This window comes from Trachemys scripta, chromosome 7 (genome assembly GCF_013100865.1).
Source record: "Trachemys scripta elegans isolate TJP31775 chromosome 7, CAS_Tse_1.0, whole genome shotgun sequence".
Classification (NCBI taxonomy): domain Eukaryota; kingdom Metazoa; phylum Chordata; order Testudines; family Emydidae; genus Trachemys; species Trachemys scripta.
The window spans coordinates 54,553,966-54,574,972 of NC_048304.1; the positions used below are offsets into that span (position 1 = coordinate 54,553,966).

Here is a 21,007-nt window from a genome sequence, read left to right on the forward strand (position 1 = left end):
GTGTGTGTGTGTGTGTGTGTGTGTGTCTCCGTCCTCACTGTCTGGATGGAATAAATAAGGCTTGTCAACAATTGAAATATAGACACTACATACACTGATGGAAGGAAGGGGTTCCTTTGTCAGTGTAGATTATCTACCTCCCTGAGAGGTGGTAGCTAGGGTGATGGGAGAACTCTCTCATCAGCCAATGCTGTCTATCCTCGTGGTTAAGTCGGCTTAACTATGCCATTCAGGGATGTAGATTTTTCACACCCTTGAGCAATGTAGTTAAACCGACTTCAATTTTCTAGTGTTGACTATGCCATAGAGTCATTATGGAACAGGCTGAATCAGATCCAGATCAACAAGGGGTCCAGAGAGACAATACAAGCTCCAATGACCCATGGGTTGACACACTCAGCATGGAAGCTAAGCAGAGACCCCCAGCTCAAGAACAAAGAACTGGAAGGCATGACATGGGGGCTAAGTTGGCCCTGGAAGAACTAAGCTCTGGTCTACACTACAGACCTATATCGGTATAACTACATTGCTTGGGGGTGTAAAAAATCCATATCCCTGAGTGATGCAGTTATACTGATCTAACCCCCTATGTAGACAGCAGTATGTTGGCAGGAGAACTTCTCCCGCCGACATAGTTGCCACCTCTCGGGGAGGTGGATTAACTAAACTGACGGGACAACTCACTCCTGTCAGCTTAGAACGTCTTCCTTAAAGTGCTACAGCGGCGCAGCTGAATCCGTGCAGCTGCGCCAATGCAGTATTTTAAATGTAGATGTGTCCTAAGAAGGTCTGAGAGAGAGAGCCTGAAAGTGGAATTCACTACAGTTTGGCTGGAACTCTGGGCTGATCAGAATGGTCTATGCTTTAACCTTCATTTTTCTGTTAACCTAAGGATTTCCTATGCTGTGTGCCAGTTGACTAATAAGCCCTACTGTTTTGAAAAGCTGTTTGAGTACCCCTGCAAATACTGGGTGAGGTGCATTAGTTGCTGAAGACTGTGCAAGTCTCTACCAGGAGTCTGTCTCAGTTGGACTCACTGAGCAGAGCTCACCATGTGAAGCAGGAGTGCTGAAGCCCCAGAGGTTCAGATCTGGTCTGCACTAGAAAATTAGATCGGTTTAACTACATCGGTTACTGTTTTAAGTGTAGACAAGCCCTTGGTCTCAGGAGGTGGTAAGGATATGTGGCCTACTCTGAAGAAAGAATGAGATCTCTTGAGGGTTGAGCACTCTGAAGGGGCTATTCCAAAAGACTATTCCAAAGCTGGGGGCATAGCATCGATCCTGTGAATCCATGTCATGGTCTCATTCCCACTCCCAGTGGGTAGATATGCACATCACATAAACCACCATAATAACTGGCACTCATTCACTGCCTCCACTGAGATTCAGTTGTTATCAATTCAGTTTTTGTCACCAGCCCTAAATTCACTTAGAGAGAGACAGCTTCAACTTGCCCTCTAAACAGGTTTTTTGAAAATACTAAGGCTAGGTCTACACTGTGGGGGGATCGATTTAAGACACGCAAATTCAGCTACACAAATAGCGTAGCTGAATTCGACGTATCCTATTTGACTTACCCCACTGTGAGGACAGCAGCAAATCGACCGCCGCGGCTCCCCTGTCGACGGCGCTTACTCCTCCTGACAAGGTGGGAGTACGTGCGTCGATTCGGGGATCGATTTATCCGTCTAGATGAGACGCGATAAATCGATCCCCGAGAGATCGATTTCTACCCGCCGATCTGGGTGGGTAGTGTAGACTAGCCCTAATTAAAAGTTGTTTTAGATACTTCACTTGCCCCCAGATCCCCTTGTCAGCTTTTCCAGTTTCATAATCACATTTCAAACTTTTTAGATCTTTTCTTCTCCTCTGGCACTGTGTGAAAGACCCAGACAAACAGGGAAAACTGACTCAGTACTAAGTGCTGCTGAAAGGACAAAGGAATGATTTTTTAAAAATATTTTAGTTATAGTAATCTCAGGAGTTAATTTGTGCCTGCATTTTTACCTAGTGTAGTAACAAATATGATTTTAAAATTTCATAGTGTCTCACAAATAAAATGGCCATGGGGTTTTGAAGGCCAGACAGTTCCAGATGGTAGGAAGCACTTGACCGAAAATGAGAATAGGTCTGATCTATCCTCCTCCAAACTCTGGTTTCACTGTTAAATGTAAAGGAAGGGACACCCCCTTTCCTTCATAATTCAGTTATGCTCAGATTTTTTGGATTGAACGATGGGGATTAATGCACCACAAAATAGGGACCCCCCCCTCTTCAATGCAGATTAAAGGTCACTGTTTCACATCCCTCTGGTTTTGGAAAAACAATGCTAGTCTGTAAAGGATTGACTCCATTAACTGCCCCTCTAATCAAAGGGAATGCTGCTTAGCATGTCTAGTAATTTCAGTGTAATCAGATGATCAGAAATGTAGACGTTTGGAAGCTGTGTATGCTCTTTCCATCTGTGTTCATGTAATCCCTCAATTTGACAGGCCTGTTTGTGTTGGGGGAAATCTTGGCTGTTCTGCTGCGTGCATTTTCATCCCATCCTATCCCATTCTCTCAAGTTAAGAGTGCCGACTGTTCTGACTGGAGGACTGTCTCTGGGCAGAGTGAGGGAAAGCGCTTGGTGACATCAGTGCTTGGGTTTTCCTTTGAAATGTTGCCTGGAGGCTGGTGGGCAGGGAGAGGCTGGGGCTGGATTGGTTTACATTCTGCCTGCCAGCGGAGGTTTAAAAGCTGGTTAGGGAGATTGAGACATAAAACATGGAATATCAGAAACTGTATTAATTAGGCACTGGACAAAGAAGGTTTTGGCGGGAGGTTGGGGGCAGTGTCTGACCAGGGCCGCTGTCCCAGTGGGGGGATGGGAGTGGGTCTCAGCAAAGCCGTGGGGTGCTTGGAGATGAGGCCATTCCGGGATCTCTGGTTTTAGGGCCCAGGGCTGCAGTTTCCAGAGTGCAGGGTAGGCTGGATCTCTGCTACTCTGAGTAGTTGTGGGATCAGATTTCCTTTGTCTGATAGCTAAAAAATGTATGGGCTGATCTACATATATAAAATGTATCTGACTGCATGGTTCGTCCCCTTCATAAGACACTTCTGTTCTTGGGTAATTATTTAATATTTGTATTACCCCAGCACCAAGTGCTCCCAGTCAGGATCAGGGTTCCATTGCGCTGGGTGCTAGATAGATGTGTGCAGAGGCACTGTGCCCCTTCACTTAAGAATGAACAATCTAAAGAGAGGTGGCAGTGAAAGGACTAAAACCATACACTGATGTGTATCTATTAGGGCTGTCAATTAATCACAGTTAACTCAAGTGATTAACTCAAAACAAATTAACTTGATTAAAAAATTGATTATGATTAGTCACAGTTTTAATCATACTGTTAAACAATAATAAAATACCAGTTTAAATTTATTATAAATACTTGTGTATGTTTTCTTCATTTGCAAATATATTGATTTCAATTACAAACAGAATACGAAGTGTAGAGTGCTCACTTTATATTATTTTTATTAAAAATATTTGCACTGTGAAAAAGAAACAAAAGTAGTAGTATTTTTCAGTTCACAAGTACTGTAGTGCAATCTCTTTACTGTATCATGAAAGTGCAACTTACAAATGTAGAATTTTTTTTTACCGTAACTGCAACTTAAAAAAAGCCTACAAGTCCACTCAGTCCTGCTTCTTGTTCAGCCAAACACTAAGACAAACAATTTGGTTTACATTTACGGGAGATACTGCTGCCTGCTTCTTATTTACGCCGTCACCTGAAAGGGAGAACGGGCATTCACATGGCACTGTGGTAGCTGGCATTGCAAGGTATTTACGTGCCAGATAAGCTAAATATTTATATCCCCCTTCATGCTTTGACTTTGTCATCTTTTTTACAGTGCAAATATTTGTAATAAAAAATATTAATATAAAGTGAGTACTCTACAGTAGTGCCTACTTAATGTCTGTGTATCTGCAGTTAATACCAGTCACAATTGGTGGTATTTTGTGTGGAATAAACAAAATCCTATCATAATTCAGTTTTTCCTTACCAATTTTCTGGAAAGGGGGAGCATGAGATGGCAGAGTATTGCAGCTGAATCCCTTGGAAAGTTTCTTCTTTCTGGTTACCATGAGACACATGTATCATGCAATAGTAAGGCTCCTGGAGTATGTGGAACTATGAGTACTTTACAGATTTCAATTTAGCCTTGCAGAGCTCCTGTAAATTAGGAAATAATATGTCCATTTTATAGTTGGGGAAAGTAAGATTAGCCCAAGGTAACAGACTGACAAAACTGGGATTAGAACCTTGGTCTCCTGACTCCCCTTCCTTTGCTTTAGCCACAAGCTCATCCTTCCTCCATTTTAAAGTTTCTGGGGATGGAAGGGAAGATATGTTTTTGCTTATTGGCATTTTTAGATATGAAAGAAACTAACCCTCTTATTAGGATTCATTGGGGCCATTGAAGAGCCTATGGGGGGAACCCCAGACATTAAAATAAAAATCTGCATCTCTTTATAGCACTGACTATCGTAGCCAGGTGTGTCCACCAGTATAATTAGTGAAGTCTCTGCAGCCTTGGGTATGTTAAACTGATTCAGAATTAGCAGAGAGGGCTTGTGCAGTTTTTGGGGTTATACTAGAATGAAAACATGCAATTTCTCATCTAGTAAATGGAAAAAAAAGCCTAACTCCCCACAGGGTTTGAACAGAAATATGTGACATAATTTGTTACCTTTTCAATAAAAAGTCTGGCATGATTCAGCACACCTAGGTAACAAAACATCTGGGTCATTGAAGCTTTATTGGGCCAACAGAACTCTCCACACACAAGCAGGTGGGTTCACAAGAGTGTGCAACTCCTGTACCCTGGGACTGGGAACAGACATTGGATTGGCAGGTGACTCTCCAGAAAAGTCTTATGCTGCCACTCCCTTGTATCTAAACCCAATTGAAGGAGAGAAATAAGAGGAGTAGCTTAATTCCTTCTGTTTTCAGCCTCTGATTAGTTTGGCTCTATCTATGGGTAATTGTATCTAATATTGCTTGTCCTGTTAGATGGTTTGGTGATTCCACTGGTGGAACTGTCTGCAAAGCAGGTGGCGTTTCACATTCCATTCGAGGTAGTGGAGAAAGTCTACCCCCCAGTACCTGAACAGCTGCAGCTTCGGATTGCCTTCTGGAGCTTCCCAGAGAACGAGGAGGACATCAGGTAATATATTCTGTTCTGGTCGCATTTGTGCTCTGAAACAAATTGATCTCAATACAGGAGAGTCCTGGATCAAATTGGGGTCTCTCACTCTCTTGGTACGATTCTAATGCCTGCATCTTAGGCACATTTTGTGTGTTTTTTTCCCTAGTTTGAATCTGTTGCTGAAGAGGCAGGATTTAACAGATCTGAAATTCTGAAAGACATGAATTCCTGTGGCGGTCTTTCAGGGTGCAGTGAGACTAAGACTTGGGCTTGCGCTCTGGCGCTAAAAACAGTTGTGTAAATGTTGTGGCTTGGTCTGGAGCTTGGACTCTGAAGCCCATCATAGTCCAAGCTCCAGCCCAGGCCTGAATGTTGACACACTGTAGTGTGAGCCCAAGTCTGTAGACCCAGGCTCTGAGACTCACTTCTGCTAGTTGTGTAGACGTACCCTTAGTCATAGCAGTTCAAGAATTGGAAAGGTTCTGAACTCCTGGGTGGTTGACCAGAGAAGTGGTTTGATTTCTTACATGGTTTCAAATATATCAGTGGTTATTTGATCAATAATCTTTCTGCTTTCGGTTCTTTTGGAATTTTGACTATCGGGTGGTTCTTCAGGAATTTCCCGTAAATCTCTCCAGTTGTGGAATGCGAGCGTGTGCATTCAGTGTGCAGCCAGAACCCTCTAGTAAAGCAGTGCTCCAGGAGTTCCTTTAGAAAGGGGCCCCCTTTCACTACTTAGATGAGAGTAAACATTTCTCACAGGCAGGGGAAGGTCCCTACAGGAGGAGGAGTCCCAGATGTGCACAGTAGAGCTGTAGAGGAATACAGGCAGCTAGTTTCACTATGTGATGACCGTAAAAAACATCCAATAACTTGCCTAATGGGACACTGGGAACTGAAAAAGGGCCTGTAAAGCTAATCTGAGTCTCTGAAGAAGGTTTAACTTCAAAGCCTGTATGGTAACATGCAGGGTTAGCAATTTCCTGGGGAAAAACTGGTTTAGGTCAGGGTATGATAAATACCTGCTTAAACCCAGTTTGAACCAGGAAAGTGGGGGGGGGGGGGGGAGGGGGCGAATTGCTTAGTGTCCAGCAAGCATAGAACAATTTTTTTCAAACTTTGGATACATCCATTCAAAACTAAGGAATAGACTCGGTCTATCCACTGCATCAAAGAATGCTAAAGAATGCTGTGTGCCCAAATGGACCTAGACTGATAATCTGCAACTCTGCATGCTTCTGATTGATTAATACTTCAAGCCTACAACTCTGTACTGTGGTTTTCATACAATCAAATGTTTTTGACTTTTGTTTATATATGATTAAATACTGAAATGTGAATCATGACATGTATAACTTGTGTATTAATATTGCTCCCACTGCAGTTTTATTTTTATTTGTACAATCCTAAATTAATCTGCGAAAGTGCTGCCTTGTGTAACCACAATTTGAATATGTAACTAAAACTAAGTATAATGTGGTGTTCATTAACTAAACAGTTTTTAAAATAAAAAATGCCTTAAACTGTGACTAACTAGTTTTTCCCAAAGAGGTAAAAACCATGATTTTCCCTGGGAAAAAATCGCCTCTGGTAATGACTTGCCATCCCTGGTAAAATGTCTAGAAATGTCAGTGATTACTCACAGGATCAGTTAGACAGTGATTAATGATTTTTGTAGATAAGGTGTTAGAGAAAAATGACCGAAAAGGATGGACTCCACTTTAAAAGTGAAGCAAGAATGAATTTCTCATCCTTCATCCCAGCTGAATTTTTTTAAGTTTAAAATAAAATCTGTGTAGTCGATTTGCATTAAGCCTGCATAAAAATATATATGCCTCTTTACAGGATCAAAGCACTGTACAAACAATAGTTCATAAATTTCCCTTTAAATTTAATTTGCTATGAATGTAGTTTAAGTGAGGCAAAGTGCTCTTGACATTTTGTAAAGAATTCCATTAACAAAATCTTAAAATTTTAATCTAAAGCTTAATTTGAATTGCTCATATAGTTTGTGAACCAAATATTTTTTCAGATGTGTTCAATATTAAATTGCTGGCCCAAACCTTAAAATACGAACTTCAGATTTTCGAGACGAGGGGATCAAATAACATTCCTACCCACTCACCCCAAATCCCTAGCAAAAACAAAAGATAAAGAACAACAATTATGGAAGACTGATGACCAGGTCGGATGGTGCATCAGCTGGACTCTGTTTCTAAATGATGCATCTGTCTCTGTCTCTCTCATACAGAACCACAGAGCCACTTACAATGGATCTTCCCTCTATGGTGCTATGGAGGCAGAACTCTTCACTGCAGTCACTCATCTCTTATGCCTCACCTACCCAAATAACCAATTAAACAAATTCTCCAAATTTCAGTTTGCACCCTTTCATGTCTCTTGGCTAAAACTATCCTTATGAATTCAAAGCAGTGAACACTTAGTGCTCCCGTAGGTTGGGAATGGGATGCAACTCTGCTTTTTTCCAGTGAAGATTGTGTTTGAAAGGGAACTATGTTTGCTTTGCTTAGGTTGTACTCCTGCCTGGCAAATGGCAGTGCGGATGAGTTCCAGCGGGGGGAGCAGCTGTTCCGGATGCGGGCTGTCAAAGACCCTCTGCAGATAGGTAAGAATGCTGCATCTGAGCTCCTATAGGTATTTTATAATCTCAGACAAAGGAATAATGGTATGACCAGAGCCTTAAGATGAGCCTTCTTTTCCCAAGGACTCTTGTAGTTTAAAGTCTACAACAGAGGACCAGTAACAAGAAGCATCCTGGGTTAAACTCCCTGCTGAGCCATGCACTTCTTTGCGTTGGAGTTCTGGACAAGTTACTTTGCTTCTTGGAGCCCCATTAGTCCAGGTGGAAAACTGAGTGAAAAGCAGGCACTTCCCTGAAATTAGATCTGAGCATCTCTTGGGGAAGTTTCATAAAATGCATTTGTCTCCATGATATTCTACTTCTTTATCAGTAACTTAATATATAATCTGACTTTCTAATGGCAGGATGAAATTCATGCTGCTAGTAAAATAAGTGTATTGCAGAGAAGAAATGTGCAATTCTGATGAATCCTTGTATGCAGGTGAGGGCTGTATGTATGTAATTGTACTACAAGAGGGGAAGGAAATCTGGTTTTCATCCCCCTCTATGCTATGCTCATCTTGTTCTTCTGCTTGTTACTGTAAGGCAAATCCTTATTTGTTGCATTTCTTTACTAGGAAAAAATTACCACAACCCTCCTCTTTATAGGCAAGACAAGAAGGAATATCAAGTTAGTTGGCCACAGACTGATTTTAGACCGGAAGAAATTAGGAGAAATAAGGACTTTAGAATGGCAAATGAAAGAGCTAAAACACTCAGATGCAGACGACCAAGGGAATATTTACAATGTAATCAGAGGTTTGAGTCTAGCACTGTAGACATTTGTGAGCTGCCTTTGCTCTAGCTAGCTCGAATAATGATAGCAATGAAGCCTTGGCAGCATGGACTAGCCGCTTGAGTACATTTCCCCAAGTCCCACGCAGGTTTGTAAAATGTGTACTTCCCTGGTTTCATTGCTGCTGTGCCTACACATGCAGTTACACCTCTGATTGGAGAGTAGACATTCCCTTAGTGTTGCTGTTTCTGGAAGACGAGCAAAATCAGGAGGGGGCTACACATGCATGAAATGTAAGATGCAGGAAGACTTACAGCGGCTCACACATCTGCTGAAGATGTTGAGAAACTGGGGAAGCTGAATGCATGTGATATAGAGGCGGAAGATGGGAGAAGGTGGCAACAAGGAAGGGAAATTTGTATGGAGCTGTTCAATCTCACCATTGCTGACAGATGCTTTGCCCTGGATGGATGTGAAATGAACAGATTAAGAAGCAGAGGACCATCAGCCTGACAAGCTATTGAAAGGGAGCCACAAAGCTGGGGAAAAGAAAATGGTCTTTGAGATGTCTGACTCAGAGCAGAATGGCAAACAGCCCCTTGGGTGTTGAAGCAAGGAAGAGGGATTTGAGAAAACGACCAAGGCATCTGGCAGGATTCTAGGGAATGTCCACTTAGTGCAGCCCACATGGGAAGAATCTCTTACGTGCATGAAGTTTTAACAGAACCAAGGACAACTTCAGGGGTCTTAGTAATGGACTGATACAGGGTCAGTGAAGGTGGCTCCCATTTATCAGGGAGGTGACATAATTTCCACCATTTCCCCTGATTGTTTCCTCTATCCTGTAAGCATTACTCAGACTTGTCTGGGTTGAGTCTGTTAGCTAGTCTACATCCATGCCACGGTTTCTGTGAGACACTAAATAAATTGCTCAATAGCACGGGCAGGATTGGAAGAGATTTATAGACCTGATGGCATTAGCAGCCTAAAGGCATTGTAACGGCCCCTAATGGCCCTCTGCTGCTATTGACCTCATGGGCAAGTTGGAAGGTAGATCACAATGTTTTTTGCATATAGAGGCAGCCTGTAAAAATGCCACTGCTCAGCGCTCCTAAGGGATTTCAACTAGTCCAAGACTGACTGTAATAACAATAGTTGGAGCTCTGGGGAAGAAGGCAATGCTTCCTCATATTCGCAGAATATGGGCTATCAACCAGGTCAGTGACTAATCTCGAGCTAATCAGTGGAATTGAGCCAAATATGATTCAGTTGAAGTTTGAGAGCACTTACAAACCACTGATATCAGGACTAAAATGCTGACAGGGACCTGAAGAAAGAGCCGTACAGTAGCTATTGGACTTCGAAGAAATGCAGAATGTGTTAAAATGAAATTGGCTGAAATTCAGTAATGCCTGGGAAACTAACAACAGAAAAAGACAAAGTATTTAATGTGGGGAGCAGGGCCGACGGGTGTGTGTGTGGGGGAAAGCCGGTACAGATTACCGGGTCCCGACTTCCCCCCTCTCGTTGCCTTACTGGGGCCTGGCAGTCCGGAAGGGGGCCCAGCTTCCCCCCAGTCTGCCCTTGCTGGGGGGCCCGACAAATTTTTTTCACTGGGGCCCGAACCCGCTCTAGGCGGCCCTGGTGTGGAGGCTACCATCAAAACTTGTTCTAGTAATAAAAGGGCAACAGGGAAGTGTAGAGCAATGTTGGGAACCTTTAGGAAAGGGATGGATAATAAAACAGAAAATATAATGCCACTATATAAATGCATGGTAGGCCCACTCCTTGAATACTGCATGCCATTCTGGTCGCCTCTCTCTCAAAAAAAAGTTAGAATTGGAAAAGGGCAGAGAAGGTCAACAAAAATGAGTTGGAGTATGGAACAGTTTCTATATGAGGAGAGATTAGAAAGACTAGCACCATTCAGCATAGAAGGGAGATGACGGAGCAGGGGGAGATATAGAAGTATATAAAATCACGAATGCTGTGGAGAAGAAATAGGCAAGTGTTATTTATTCCTTCACTTAGTCATAACATAACAACTAGGGTCACTCGATGAAATAAATAGGCAGCAGGTTTAAAACAAAGGAAGCACACAGCACACAGTCAACCATTGGTCTGACTAGTATGGCCATTCTTATGTTCTTAATGTAAAATTAACAAAGGCCAGTAAAAATCATACAACTGGGCCAGTGGAGGAGGATGGGGAGGCTTTAAAAAAAGGGGAAAGGGGGACGGCAAACTGCATAAGATAAAGTAAAGGGACTTTTCATCTCTATATGCAACTGGGCCTCTTTCAACCAGTTATGCACCCACCTTAAAGCCTCACTAAAATCAAGATACATCAAGTGTATTGCTTACTTCCTATCCAGTAGGCCAGTAACCTTGTCAAAGAAGGAAATTAGATTGGTTTGGCATGATTTGTTCTTGACAAACCCATGCCGATCATTCCTTATAACGCTATTATCCTCTAGGTGCTTATGGATTGTTTATTAATTTGTTCCAGTATCTTTCTATGTATCAGAATTAAGCTGACCAATCTATAATTCCCTAGGTCCTCTTTGTTCCTTTATTTAAAGATAGGTTTTCTATTTGCCCTTCTCCAGTCCTCTGAGACTTCATCCATCCTCCTTGAGTTCTCAAAGAAATTACTAACAGTTCTGAGATGGCTTCAGCTAGTTCCTTAAGTATCCTAGGATGAATTTTATCAGGCCCTGCTGACTTGAACACATCTAACATAGCTAAATATTCTTTAACTTGTTTTTTCCCTATTTTCCCTATTTTGTCTTGTGTTCCCTCCCACTAGCGAGTAATATTTATTGTGTTGAGTATCTGGTCACCATTGACCTTTTTAGCGAAGGTATTAAACACCTCAGCCGTCTTGATGTCATCAGTTATTAGCTCTCCTTCCTGACCAAGTAGAGGACCTATGCTTTCCTTCCTCTTTCTCTTGCTCCTAATGCATTTAAAGAACTACTTTTATGGCCTTTTATGTCCCTTGCTAGATGTAACTCCTTTTTTGCCTTAGTTTTTCTGATTTTGTCCCTATATGTTTGTGCTATTCTTTTGTATCCTCCTTAGCAATCCATCCATGTTTCTACTTTTGGCATGATTCCTTTTTGATTTTTAGATCATTTAGAGAGCTCACCACACATCTAACAACTGTGACAAAGTCAGGCCAGAGGGCTGCAAGAAGATGCTCATATTAGGTTGCAGAAGGTAGAGAGCAGCCTATGGGGAGCATCCACTGAACCCGGGGCTCAAATAATGATGGTGGGCAACAGAAAAATAACAAGGACGGGGGTGAGGGTCAAAGGGTCAAAACTAGTGACCCAAAAGAGGACACCAAGCAGAGAATCCTGGACAGTGCCCACGGTTCCTCAAAGGTGTCAAGGAAGCCAGCGGATGCTGCCCAGAGGAACTCTGCCTGGAGACATGAACGCAGGGAGGACCGGAAATAGGCCCCACAGTTGTAGAGAACTCCGTCAGCCAACATTCTCTCCCTGGTTTTATAGACAGCCACTTCAGCCATCGCGAAGAGGAGGTTGACGAGCAGGTCCTGCAACTTTGTGGGGCCACAGATAGAGTGTGTGTGTATATAAAGAGGTGGGGGGGAGAAGTGTAGCCAAAAACCTAAAAGGAGGTCCAGGAGAAGCCAGAATAGGGGCTATAACCTGGCGCATTCAAGATAGGCATGTTCAGGGTCTCCCTCATGCTGCAAAAGGGACAGGTGTCAGGGATGGAGGTGAACCGCACCAGTACATGCCCATTTTCACAACTCCGTGAAGGAGCCGCCAGCTGATATCCCCATGGGCCATGGGAGTAGGTTAGAATACAGGCTGGCCCAACGGGGTTCCTCACCCTAACTATGTGGCAACAGGTTCCGTCACTTAGTGTCGGGGCAGGACACGAGAGTGAGGCAATGGAGAGTATGGAGCATGAGCATGTACAGATGTGCCCTTGGTGCAGTTCTGAAGCAAACCGGTTGCAGGTCGTGCAGCCGGCTCGAGGCATACAGGTGGGGACGGACGGGAGGGGGCTTATGGGACAGGGGCCAGAGGAAAAGGACCAGAGGGCCCAGGGGGGTGGGGTAGGCAGGGAACACCCTCCTGTAAGACCCGCTTGAGGTAATGTCAGCCCTAGAATGTTAAAGGGCCCTTTTCCTACAAGCTGAGAAGGGGTTACCTCAGTTTAGGGACACCTGAATCCAATTAAGAGCTGCCTGAGACCTTTTAAAACACCTCCTCTGGTGAGAGCAGGTGTGGGAGAGAGAGAGATACAGGCTATTGGCAGCAGGGAAATAGGCTTCTCCAGGATGAGAGGCTGTGCTCCTTCCCATAGAGGAAACCAAACCTGAGTGTCTGCTAGGGGAAGGACTGACACCCCTAGGCAAGCAACAGGACAACACCCTGCCCCACTGACAAGGCAGGGAAAGGTATCCCCTTTGTTTTTGTGTTTGTGAGACAGTTTCTTTTTGTTTCGTGGCGGATCACCACGTAGGCTGACCCCGAGGCTACCCTGAAAATACGGCCAAAGGAGCACAGAAGAGGGAAGACAAACACTGCCCAGAGTGGGGCTGATTTACCCCAGGCCCGCCATGGCCAGAGGGGGAAGTGCTAAGTCTGGTGAGACAAAGGAGTTACCTTCCCACACAACATATTTATCATATTCATAGTGGCACTTCCCATTGTTGCCATGTTACAAGATGAAAAAAAACATACTTGAAAGCAGTCTGTTCACCTCATTTTGCTTGTAAAGAGAGACATTCATAATGCAGTAATGACAGCAGCACTGACTGCTAGGTGGCATAAATGCTTCCTTTCTAATCCTGTTTTCACTTGCTTGTAACTTTCCAAACTTCTGCCTTTCTGACGTGAGTCTATGGGACAAATAGAACCTCAGCAACACCAGTCAGCAAAATGGCAACTTTATTGTGAAGGAATAGACGCTATATACATAAGACATCAGTTTAACAACTCTAGTGGTCTGGGTTAAGATGCCTTAGATAGAGCTAAGAAACATTAGTGTGGAGTGTTCTGCCAGTGAGGATCACGCCTTCTTCTTAGCTGTCAAATTTGAAAGAAACTCGAGGGTTTGGTGTTTAGATATTCATAATGATCCTCTTTGGTATCAAACTCAAAAAATGCCACATGATCTTCATACTTGTTGACTGAACACTTACGCACTTTCCCTCATAACTAGCTTTCTGGAGCCATTGCATTTTTGCAGGGATGGCAGATAACCTCCCGTTTCTTGTACCTGATTTTGGAAGTTATGAATGTATATGAGTATATAGCTCCTTGTAATGTGCTCTTCTGGGGATGTGTAGAAAAATGGCATATTGACAAATATAAGGGTAAAGTGGAGAGCGAGAGGGAGAGAGACAGTTCTTTGTGTTTCTATAGCCTTCTAAAAGGTGACCAGCTCAACCAGGTGTGCAGTGGGCATGCTTCTCCCCATGCTTTCCAGCACAGAGGGGAGAAATCGCAATTATGATGCAGTGTGATCTTCTAAGCAAACGGCTGGGTACAATGGCTATTGAATGTTGAAGATACTAAAGGACTTTCCTCCTCCTTTGCTATTAGAACCATTCTCCCCTCCCCAAACTTCTGTAAGTGATCTTTCTTCATATACACACAAAATGTCACTACAAGCTCTTGACATGAAGGTGTCACCATGTCCATCCGCCCTTGTTCTCTGGAATTCTTCTGATGGCTCTCCTAGCATGCATAAGCTGAGTATTGCTGCAGCTCAGACTTGTGACATGCTTAATTTTTGTTGTCTCCCCTGATATATTTCCTAGAGTAGTGAAGAGACTATTTGAGCTGTAGCATCCAAATGTAGAGCATAAATTAGACCTGTAGCTGGTGATTTTGTGGTGAATGCTTCCTTTCATTTTGATTTTGTTCCACATTTTTCTGCCACTTTAGTGATTGGGTGGCATTCAAATGCACTAATCACGCAGATCAGGAGGAGGATTTGAATCCCAGTGCACAGCAGCAATAAAAAAGATAAACAAGGTACTAGCAAGTTTGTATTAGCATAGAGATTAGTACCTCTTGCTTGGTACTTACACTGTACATGAATTGTTAGAGAATATTGTGTGCAGTGATTATAGCAGTCTTGTAAATCATTATAAAATTTCAGTAGCCTGGGTGTGCGGTCTGCTTGCCCACCCTGACTGTGATGCTTCTGGGAGAAAAATTTTACATACCTGTCCAAAAATACAATTTTTTGTCATCCCAGGGCAGTGAGTGTGTCGGAGTCTCCAAGGTAGAATACTATTATTTTGGAGGTGGTCCAGCAGAAAAGAGCACAGATACCAAGTCTGAGGAATTTAATTGAGGCTACATTAAAGGAGTTGAGACTGATATTCATTGCTAAAAAGGGATATGTCCAGATGACAGAGACTTTTGAAAAGGATTGGCATGCTTTGTTAGCTTTTTCCTGCTCCTGGCATTTAAAATATCTCAGTGAGTAACCAGTATTTGTAGAGGAAGTTGCCTTATGAAGAGAATGTGTATGCACTGTATGTAGTAGTTATTCCTGAAGCCAAGGGTCAGTGAGGTTTTTCCAGCCTTCCTGAACGTAAATATTAGGGCTGTTGATTAATTGCAGTTAACTCACACAATTAACTCAAAAAAATGAATCGCGATTAATCGCAGTTTAATCACACTGTTAAACAATAGAATACCAATTAAATGTATTAAATTTTTTGGATGTTTTCTACATTTTCAAATATATTGATTTCAATTACAACACAGAATACAAAGTGTACAGTGCTCACTTTATATTATTTTTGATTACAAATATTTGCACTGTAAAAATGATAAAAGAAATAGTATTTTTCAATTCACCTCATACAAGTACTGTAGTGCAATCTCTTTGTTGTGAAAGTGCAATTTACAAATGTAGATTTTTTTTTGTTACATAACTGCACTCAAAAACAAAACATTGTAAAACTTTAGAGCCTACAAGTCCACTCAGTCCTACTTCTTGTTCAGCCAATCGCTAAGAAAAACAAGTTTGTTTACATTTACGGGAGATACTGCTGCCTACATTTACAATGTCACCATAAAGTGAGAATCCCCATGGGATTTTTGTAGCTAGCATTGCAAGGTATTTATGTGCCAGATATGCTAAACATTCGTATGTCCCTTCATGCGTCAACCACCATTCCAGAGGACATGCTTCCATGCTGATGACGCTTGTTAAAAAAATAATGCATTAATTAAATTTGTGACTGAACTACTTGGAGGGGAGAATTGTATGTCTCTGGCTCTTTTTTGCCCACATTCTGCCATATATTTCATGTTATGGCAGTCTAGGATGATGACTCGGCACATGTTGTTCCTTTTAAGAACATTTTCACTGCAGATTTCACAAAATGCAAAGAAGGTACCAAAGTGAGATTTCTAAAGATAGCTACAGCACTCGACGCAAGGTTTAAGAATCTGAAGTACCTTCCAAAATCTGAGAGGGATGAGGTGAGGTGCATGCTGTCAGAAGTCTTAAAAGAGCAACACTCCAATGCGGAAACTACAGAACCCGAACCACCAAAAAAGAAAATCAACCTTCTGCTGATGGCATCAGACTTAGATGATGAAAAGGAACATGCATCGGTCCACAGTGCTTTGGATTGTAATCGAACAGAGCCCATCATCAGTATGGAAGCATGTCCTCTGGAATGGTGGTTGAAGCATGAAGGGACATATGAATCTTTAGTGCATCTGACATGTAAATATCTTGCAACAGTGCCATGTGAACTTCTGTTCTCACTTTCAGGTGACATTCTGAACAAGAAGCAGGCAGCATTATCTTCTGCAAATGTAAACGAACTTGTTTGTCTGAGCGATTGGCTGAACAAGAAATAGGACTGAGTGGACTTGTAGGCTCTAAAGTTTTACATTGTTTTATTTGTGAATGCAGTTTTTTTTTGTAAGTTCAACTTTCATGATAGAGATTACACTACAGTACTTTGTATTAGGTGAATTGAAAAATACTGTTTTTTTTGTTTTTTACAGTGCAAATATTTGTAAGCAAAAATAAATATAAAGTGAGCACTGTACACTTTGTATTCTGTGTTGTAATTGAAATCAATATATTTGAAAATGTAGAAAACATCAAAAAATATTTAAATAATTCTATTATTGTTTAACAATGCGATTAATCGCACAATTAATTGCGATTAATTTTTTTAATTGCTTGACATCCCTAGTAAATATGTAATAGAAGGAATTAAATGTTTTCTCATGGAATAATTGGATTGGTTTCTTTTTAAAAGGGTCACTGGAATTTCTCTTTACCATTTATTTTAGTTTCATACAAGAAGATGCTTTAGTGCCAGAGAATACAAGTTATAAAAATAGGATATCTACAAAATCACAAAATACAAAAGGCATGGACTTACCTTTACTCCTTCTGGAGCAATAATTCCTGGCTTGTTGGTGGTTTCTGTAGTGGAATAAGTGCTAACAGGTGCTCATGCATAACAAAGAGCTGCCCTATTTTACTCATTTCAGCATTCTGAAAGTTGATCAGGTTAGAAGTTTTTTCTTAGAATCATTTGGTTTGGCAGTAGCATCTGAGGGTTCATCTAGCCGATTCATCTTCAATATAGCAGGACTGAATTAAGTCATCCTAAACCATGCCTAATGCAGGTATCTAGTCCAGCTTTGAACATCTCTGCTGATAAAGGTTCCACAATTTTTCGTGCAAACTTGCATGGCTTTCCTTGACTATAGATTAACATTTTAGATTAAAACTGGTATTTCTGAATCTCTTTCAAGGTGTAGATGGCTTGCTTCTAAAATGTGATATACATCTGACATCAGCCAAATGGGAAGAGCCCAGTGCTGGAGACTTGACTTAAATTGCTGTCCCAGTGTGATTGCTGTTCTAATAATCAGAAGAACTTTACTGTTTAACATTAAAGCACAATGTTAAAGTGCACATGCACAAGTGTTCCTTTCCATTCTGCACAGTGTCACACACTGATGCGCATGGGACAGTAACTTTGGCCTATTCTCCAACAGGTTTCCACCTGAGTGCCACAGTGGTACCTCCGCAGATGGTGCCACCAAAAGGTGCATACAACGTGGCAGTGATGTTTGATCGATGCAGGATCACTTCGTGCAGCTGTACCTGTGGAGCCGGGGCCAAGTGGTGTGCCCATGTCGTGGCCCTCTGTCTCTTCCGGATACACAACGTAGGCCTTTAAATACAATTCTGTCATTTTCTACGTATCTTCCTGTAATGACATAGGGGCTTTGGATAGAAGCTCCATAATGTGATCCCTGCTTAGTTCTCTCTAGTGAAGTTATTCTTGACTGTTCCTTATCTAATGGCATGACAGTTGTGAGTCATGCAGCTTTTGAGACTGGAGTCTTTGTATGGTAATGCAGGCCCTATGCATTCACAGTTTGACTCTAAAGTTGATACTGTACATCCCACTGTGATTAGATAAGATATCCCACTCTGCCCTATTTAATGTTTCCCTAATGTTTCTTCCTTCAACCTGCAAGGGTCAGCAGTGGAGTAAATCTTGTGCTGGAAGTCTTTACAAGCATGGGATTTCTTGGGATTTGAAAGCTATTGTGCTGTTCAATCATCCTGAGTTGCATTTCAGTCAATCTTGGTCTTCGTATGCACTCACTCATTTAACATGCTGTGGGTAGGGTGTCTGCTACCTACCAATCTGACACCCAAAGTGTGAGTTTTGATTTTTTTATTAGTGCCAGCCATATGCATGGCAATGTACAAACCTAGTGAAGAGGCACTCCTTTCCCCAAGGTGCTCCAGTTGAAAACGGGCAGAATATAATGTTAAGACACACAAAATATACACGTGGAGGGTCTAGTCTTTTGTTGCAGATTTATCTGCTTAGTGGATTGTTTTTGAGAAGCTTTGCAGAAATACATTTTAAGGAGGGATTTGATTGTGGAAAGGAAAAGAAGATTCTGCATTGCCATGGAGCAATTACGGTCCATAGTGGTTTTTAATCAATCCCAGGCCCTCTGAATACATAAATAGATGCTAATTACCTGTTGAAATTCACTAATAGTTTATCAGTGGTATTTCACAATGGATAATCATCATGAGCTTAAACTGATACTTGCTGCCTTTAGTCTCCAGGTGGCAGCTGAGTATTTTAAACCCAATTTCTGCTCTGAAATGGTTTCTCCATTGAAAAGTTGGTGCGGGAGGCTGAGAGTAGGCAGCAGCTTTCCTGATTCACAGCATTAGGTAAAAGAAGGTTTGGAGCCCCCTGTGTGACAAAAGCTAACCAGCATCTCTCCCACCAGAAAGGCTTTGCTTATTATTGAGAATATTGTGTTGTTTGCATACACTGAGTGCAAACAGGAAGCTGCTTGTAAAGGGTATTGCTATATGCAGACATACTCAGATTCAGAACTAAACCAATTATCAATGCTGTCTTACTCATTGAAATGCTCTTGCTTTATTCCAGTTTACATTTAGGTGGCTTCTGCTGGGAGATCTTGTTCTGCACAGTGAAAGAATTTATAGAATTGGCTTTTGCTGTCTCTAATATATTTTTTTAAAAGCCTCTAATGAAGAGAAACTGAATTTAGAATTAGAACGAATAAGCATCTAACAGTGTAAGTGGAATGAGTGGTGATCCACAGAGCTGTTTCCTTTGCCAAAAGCTAAAAAATAATGGCCTGTTTTAGAGGTTTGTTTGTGAATTCTCTGCCAGTGTTTGTGCAACTGCTAGCAACAACAGAGCTTATGCACAGCTGTTAGCAGAATTTCCATGACAAGGATCCTTTTCTTAAAAACAGGTTCTATATAACCAAGCCATAGATGGTTTGAATTTAGGCTACCTAAATTCCTGGCTCTATGTGGATATGGATTTTTCTTGTAATCATGTAAGATAGCATTATCTTACATGATTACAAGAAAAATCCATATCCACATAGAGCCAGGAACCTGTGCTAGGACCCTGCTGGAAACACCTGTGCTTAAACATGGCTGTTACTAGCACTGATTCAATCATCTGGTGGACAGGGCTTAGTTCTGTCTGACCTTGTTGACAATAGTATTCTTACATCTCCTCTCCTCTCTCTCCAGGCATCTGCAGTATGCTTGCGAGCACCTGTTTCAGAGTCCTTGTCTCGGCTGCAGAGAGATCAGCTACAGAAATTTGCTCAGTACCTGATCAGTGAACTCCCACAACAGGTAAGTAGAGACAATCCTATACCAATGGAACCCTGTTAAACTGAGATCCTCCTGGGTTGCTTTGATCTCTGTGTGTAATATTTTCCTTCCCAAACAGCCAATTACTGTACGTGATCACTTTCTAATAACTGGGGAGGCTTTCTTTTGTTGTTTACCACATGGTTTAATAGTTATTTGTTGTCCGGTAAAGGATTAGAATTGAGTCCTAAAAGGGGAGAGGAGAGTGATGCTTAGTCATCTCAAGAAATTGGATGTCACATGGGCATAAACAGGTGCGTAGCTCTTGGTTATGAAGATCATACATCTGCCAAAACAAAAGAAATTAACAAGGGGGAAGGGCATAGTGTTCAAAGTACAATTCACTGTTTGTTGCCTCTTTATTGGGTATGAATTTAGTGCTGATGAAAGCTGCCTGATTTGACAGCCCTGAGAACTGTCTACAGAACATATACAGCATGGCCAACGGCAGTGAAGGATTCCCCACCCTGCTTCACCAGTGTTTCAGCCCTAATCTAAAGAGACCACTTCACCTGTAAGGGTGAAAGGATAGTTCAGTTTCTGATTCTGAGCTGTTCAATCTTGCCATCTCTGCTGAGGCTTGCAAAGCAGAGAGACAACTATGATGGGCTTTGTGATGCGGATAACACAGTACTTTCACACAGGCTGCTGAACAGTCATTGGATCGTAATAACTTTTGGTCTCTACTAGCCTGGGCTGCACTCAAACCAGCGAGGATGAGATGTAAGGTTTTTACGTAAGCTGGTATTTCTTAACCAGTGGGTCAGGAGCTGAGAAGGGTTGAAAATTTCAGCTGGCAAAGAAAATCTCACTCCCACACACACCCTTACCTTTCAAGGCCAAGTGTTGTCTGTTTGCCTCTTGAAACACACGCAAATTACATAGGTTTATTGTTGTTGGTGATATATTTTTTTATTCTTACTTTTATAGTAAATGTAAGGAGGTCTTGAAAAGTTTGAACTGAGAGTAAGGGTTGCTAACCTGGAAAAGCCTCTCAGTCCCCCTGCTTCCTCTATTTTTGAATGTATGTGCATTCAGTGCACAGTGGGTGCACAGCTTATTTCCACTAGGGGTTAGGACACTCAAAATGTGCACAAAGCATCTTTAGTAACTCATGGAACTTTAATAAGAACAATGTAAGTAAGACCCCAACCACCAAAAGTATTAAACTACTTACGAGCAAAAAATAGAGCAATCACATCAATGTAAAGA

General features: G+C 41.9%; 1 protein-coding gene across 1 annotated transcript in view; it reads left to right on the forward strand.

Annotated features, from left to right (window-relative positions):
- Positions 1–21,007, forward strand: part of ZSWIM8 (zinc finger SWIM-type containing 8) — a 122,546-nt gene that overhangs the window by 56,561 nt on the left and 44,978 nt on the right. The window contains exons 2-5 of the mRNA XM_034775129.1: positions 5,063–5,216; positions 7,730–7,824; positions 17,614–17,786; positions 19,670–19,777. Coding sequence (XP_034631020.1) covers positions 5,063–5,216; positions 7,730–7,824; positions 17,614–17,786; positions 19,670–19,777 — 530 coding nt within the window. The remainder of the gene's footprint in view (positions 1–5,062; positions 5,217–7,729; positions 7,825–17,613; positions 17,787–19,669; positions 19,778–21,007) is intronic.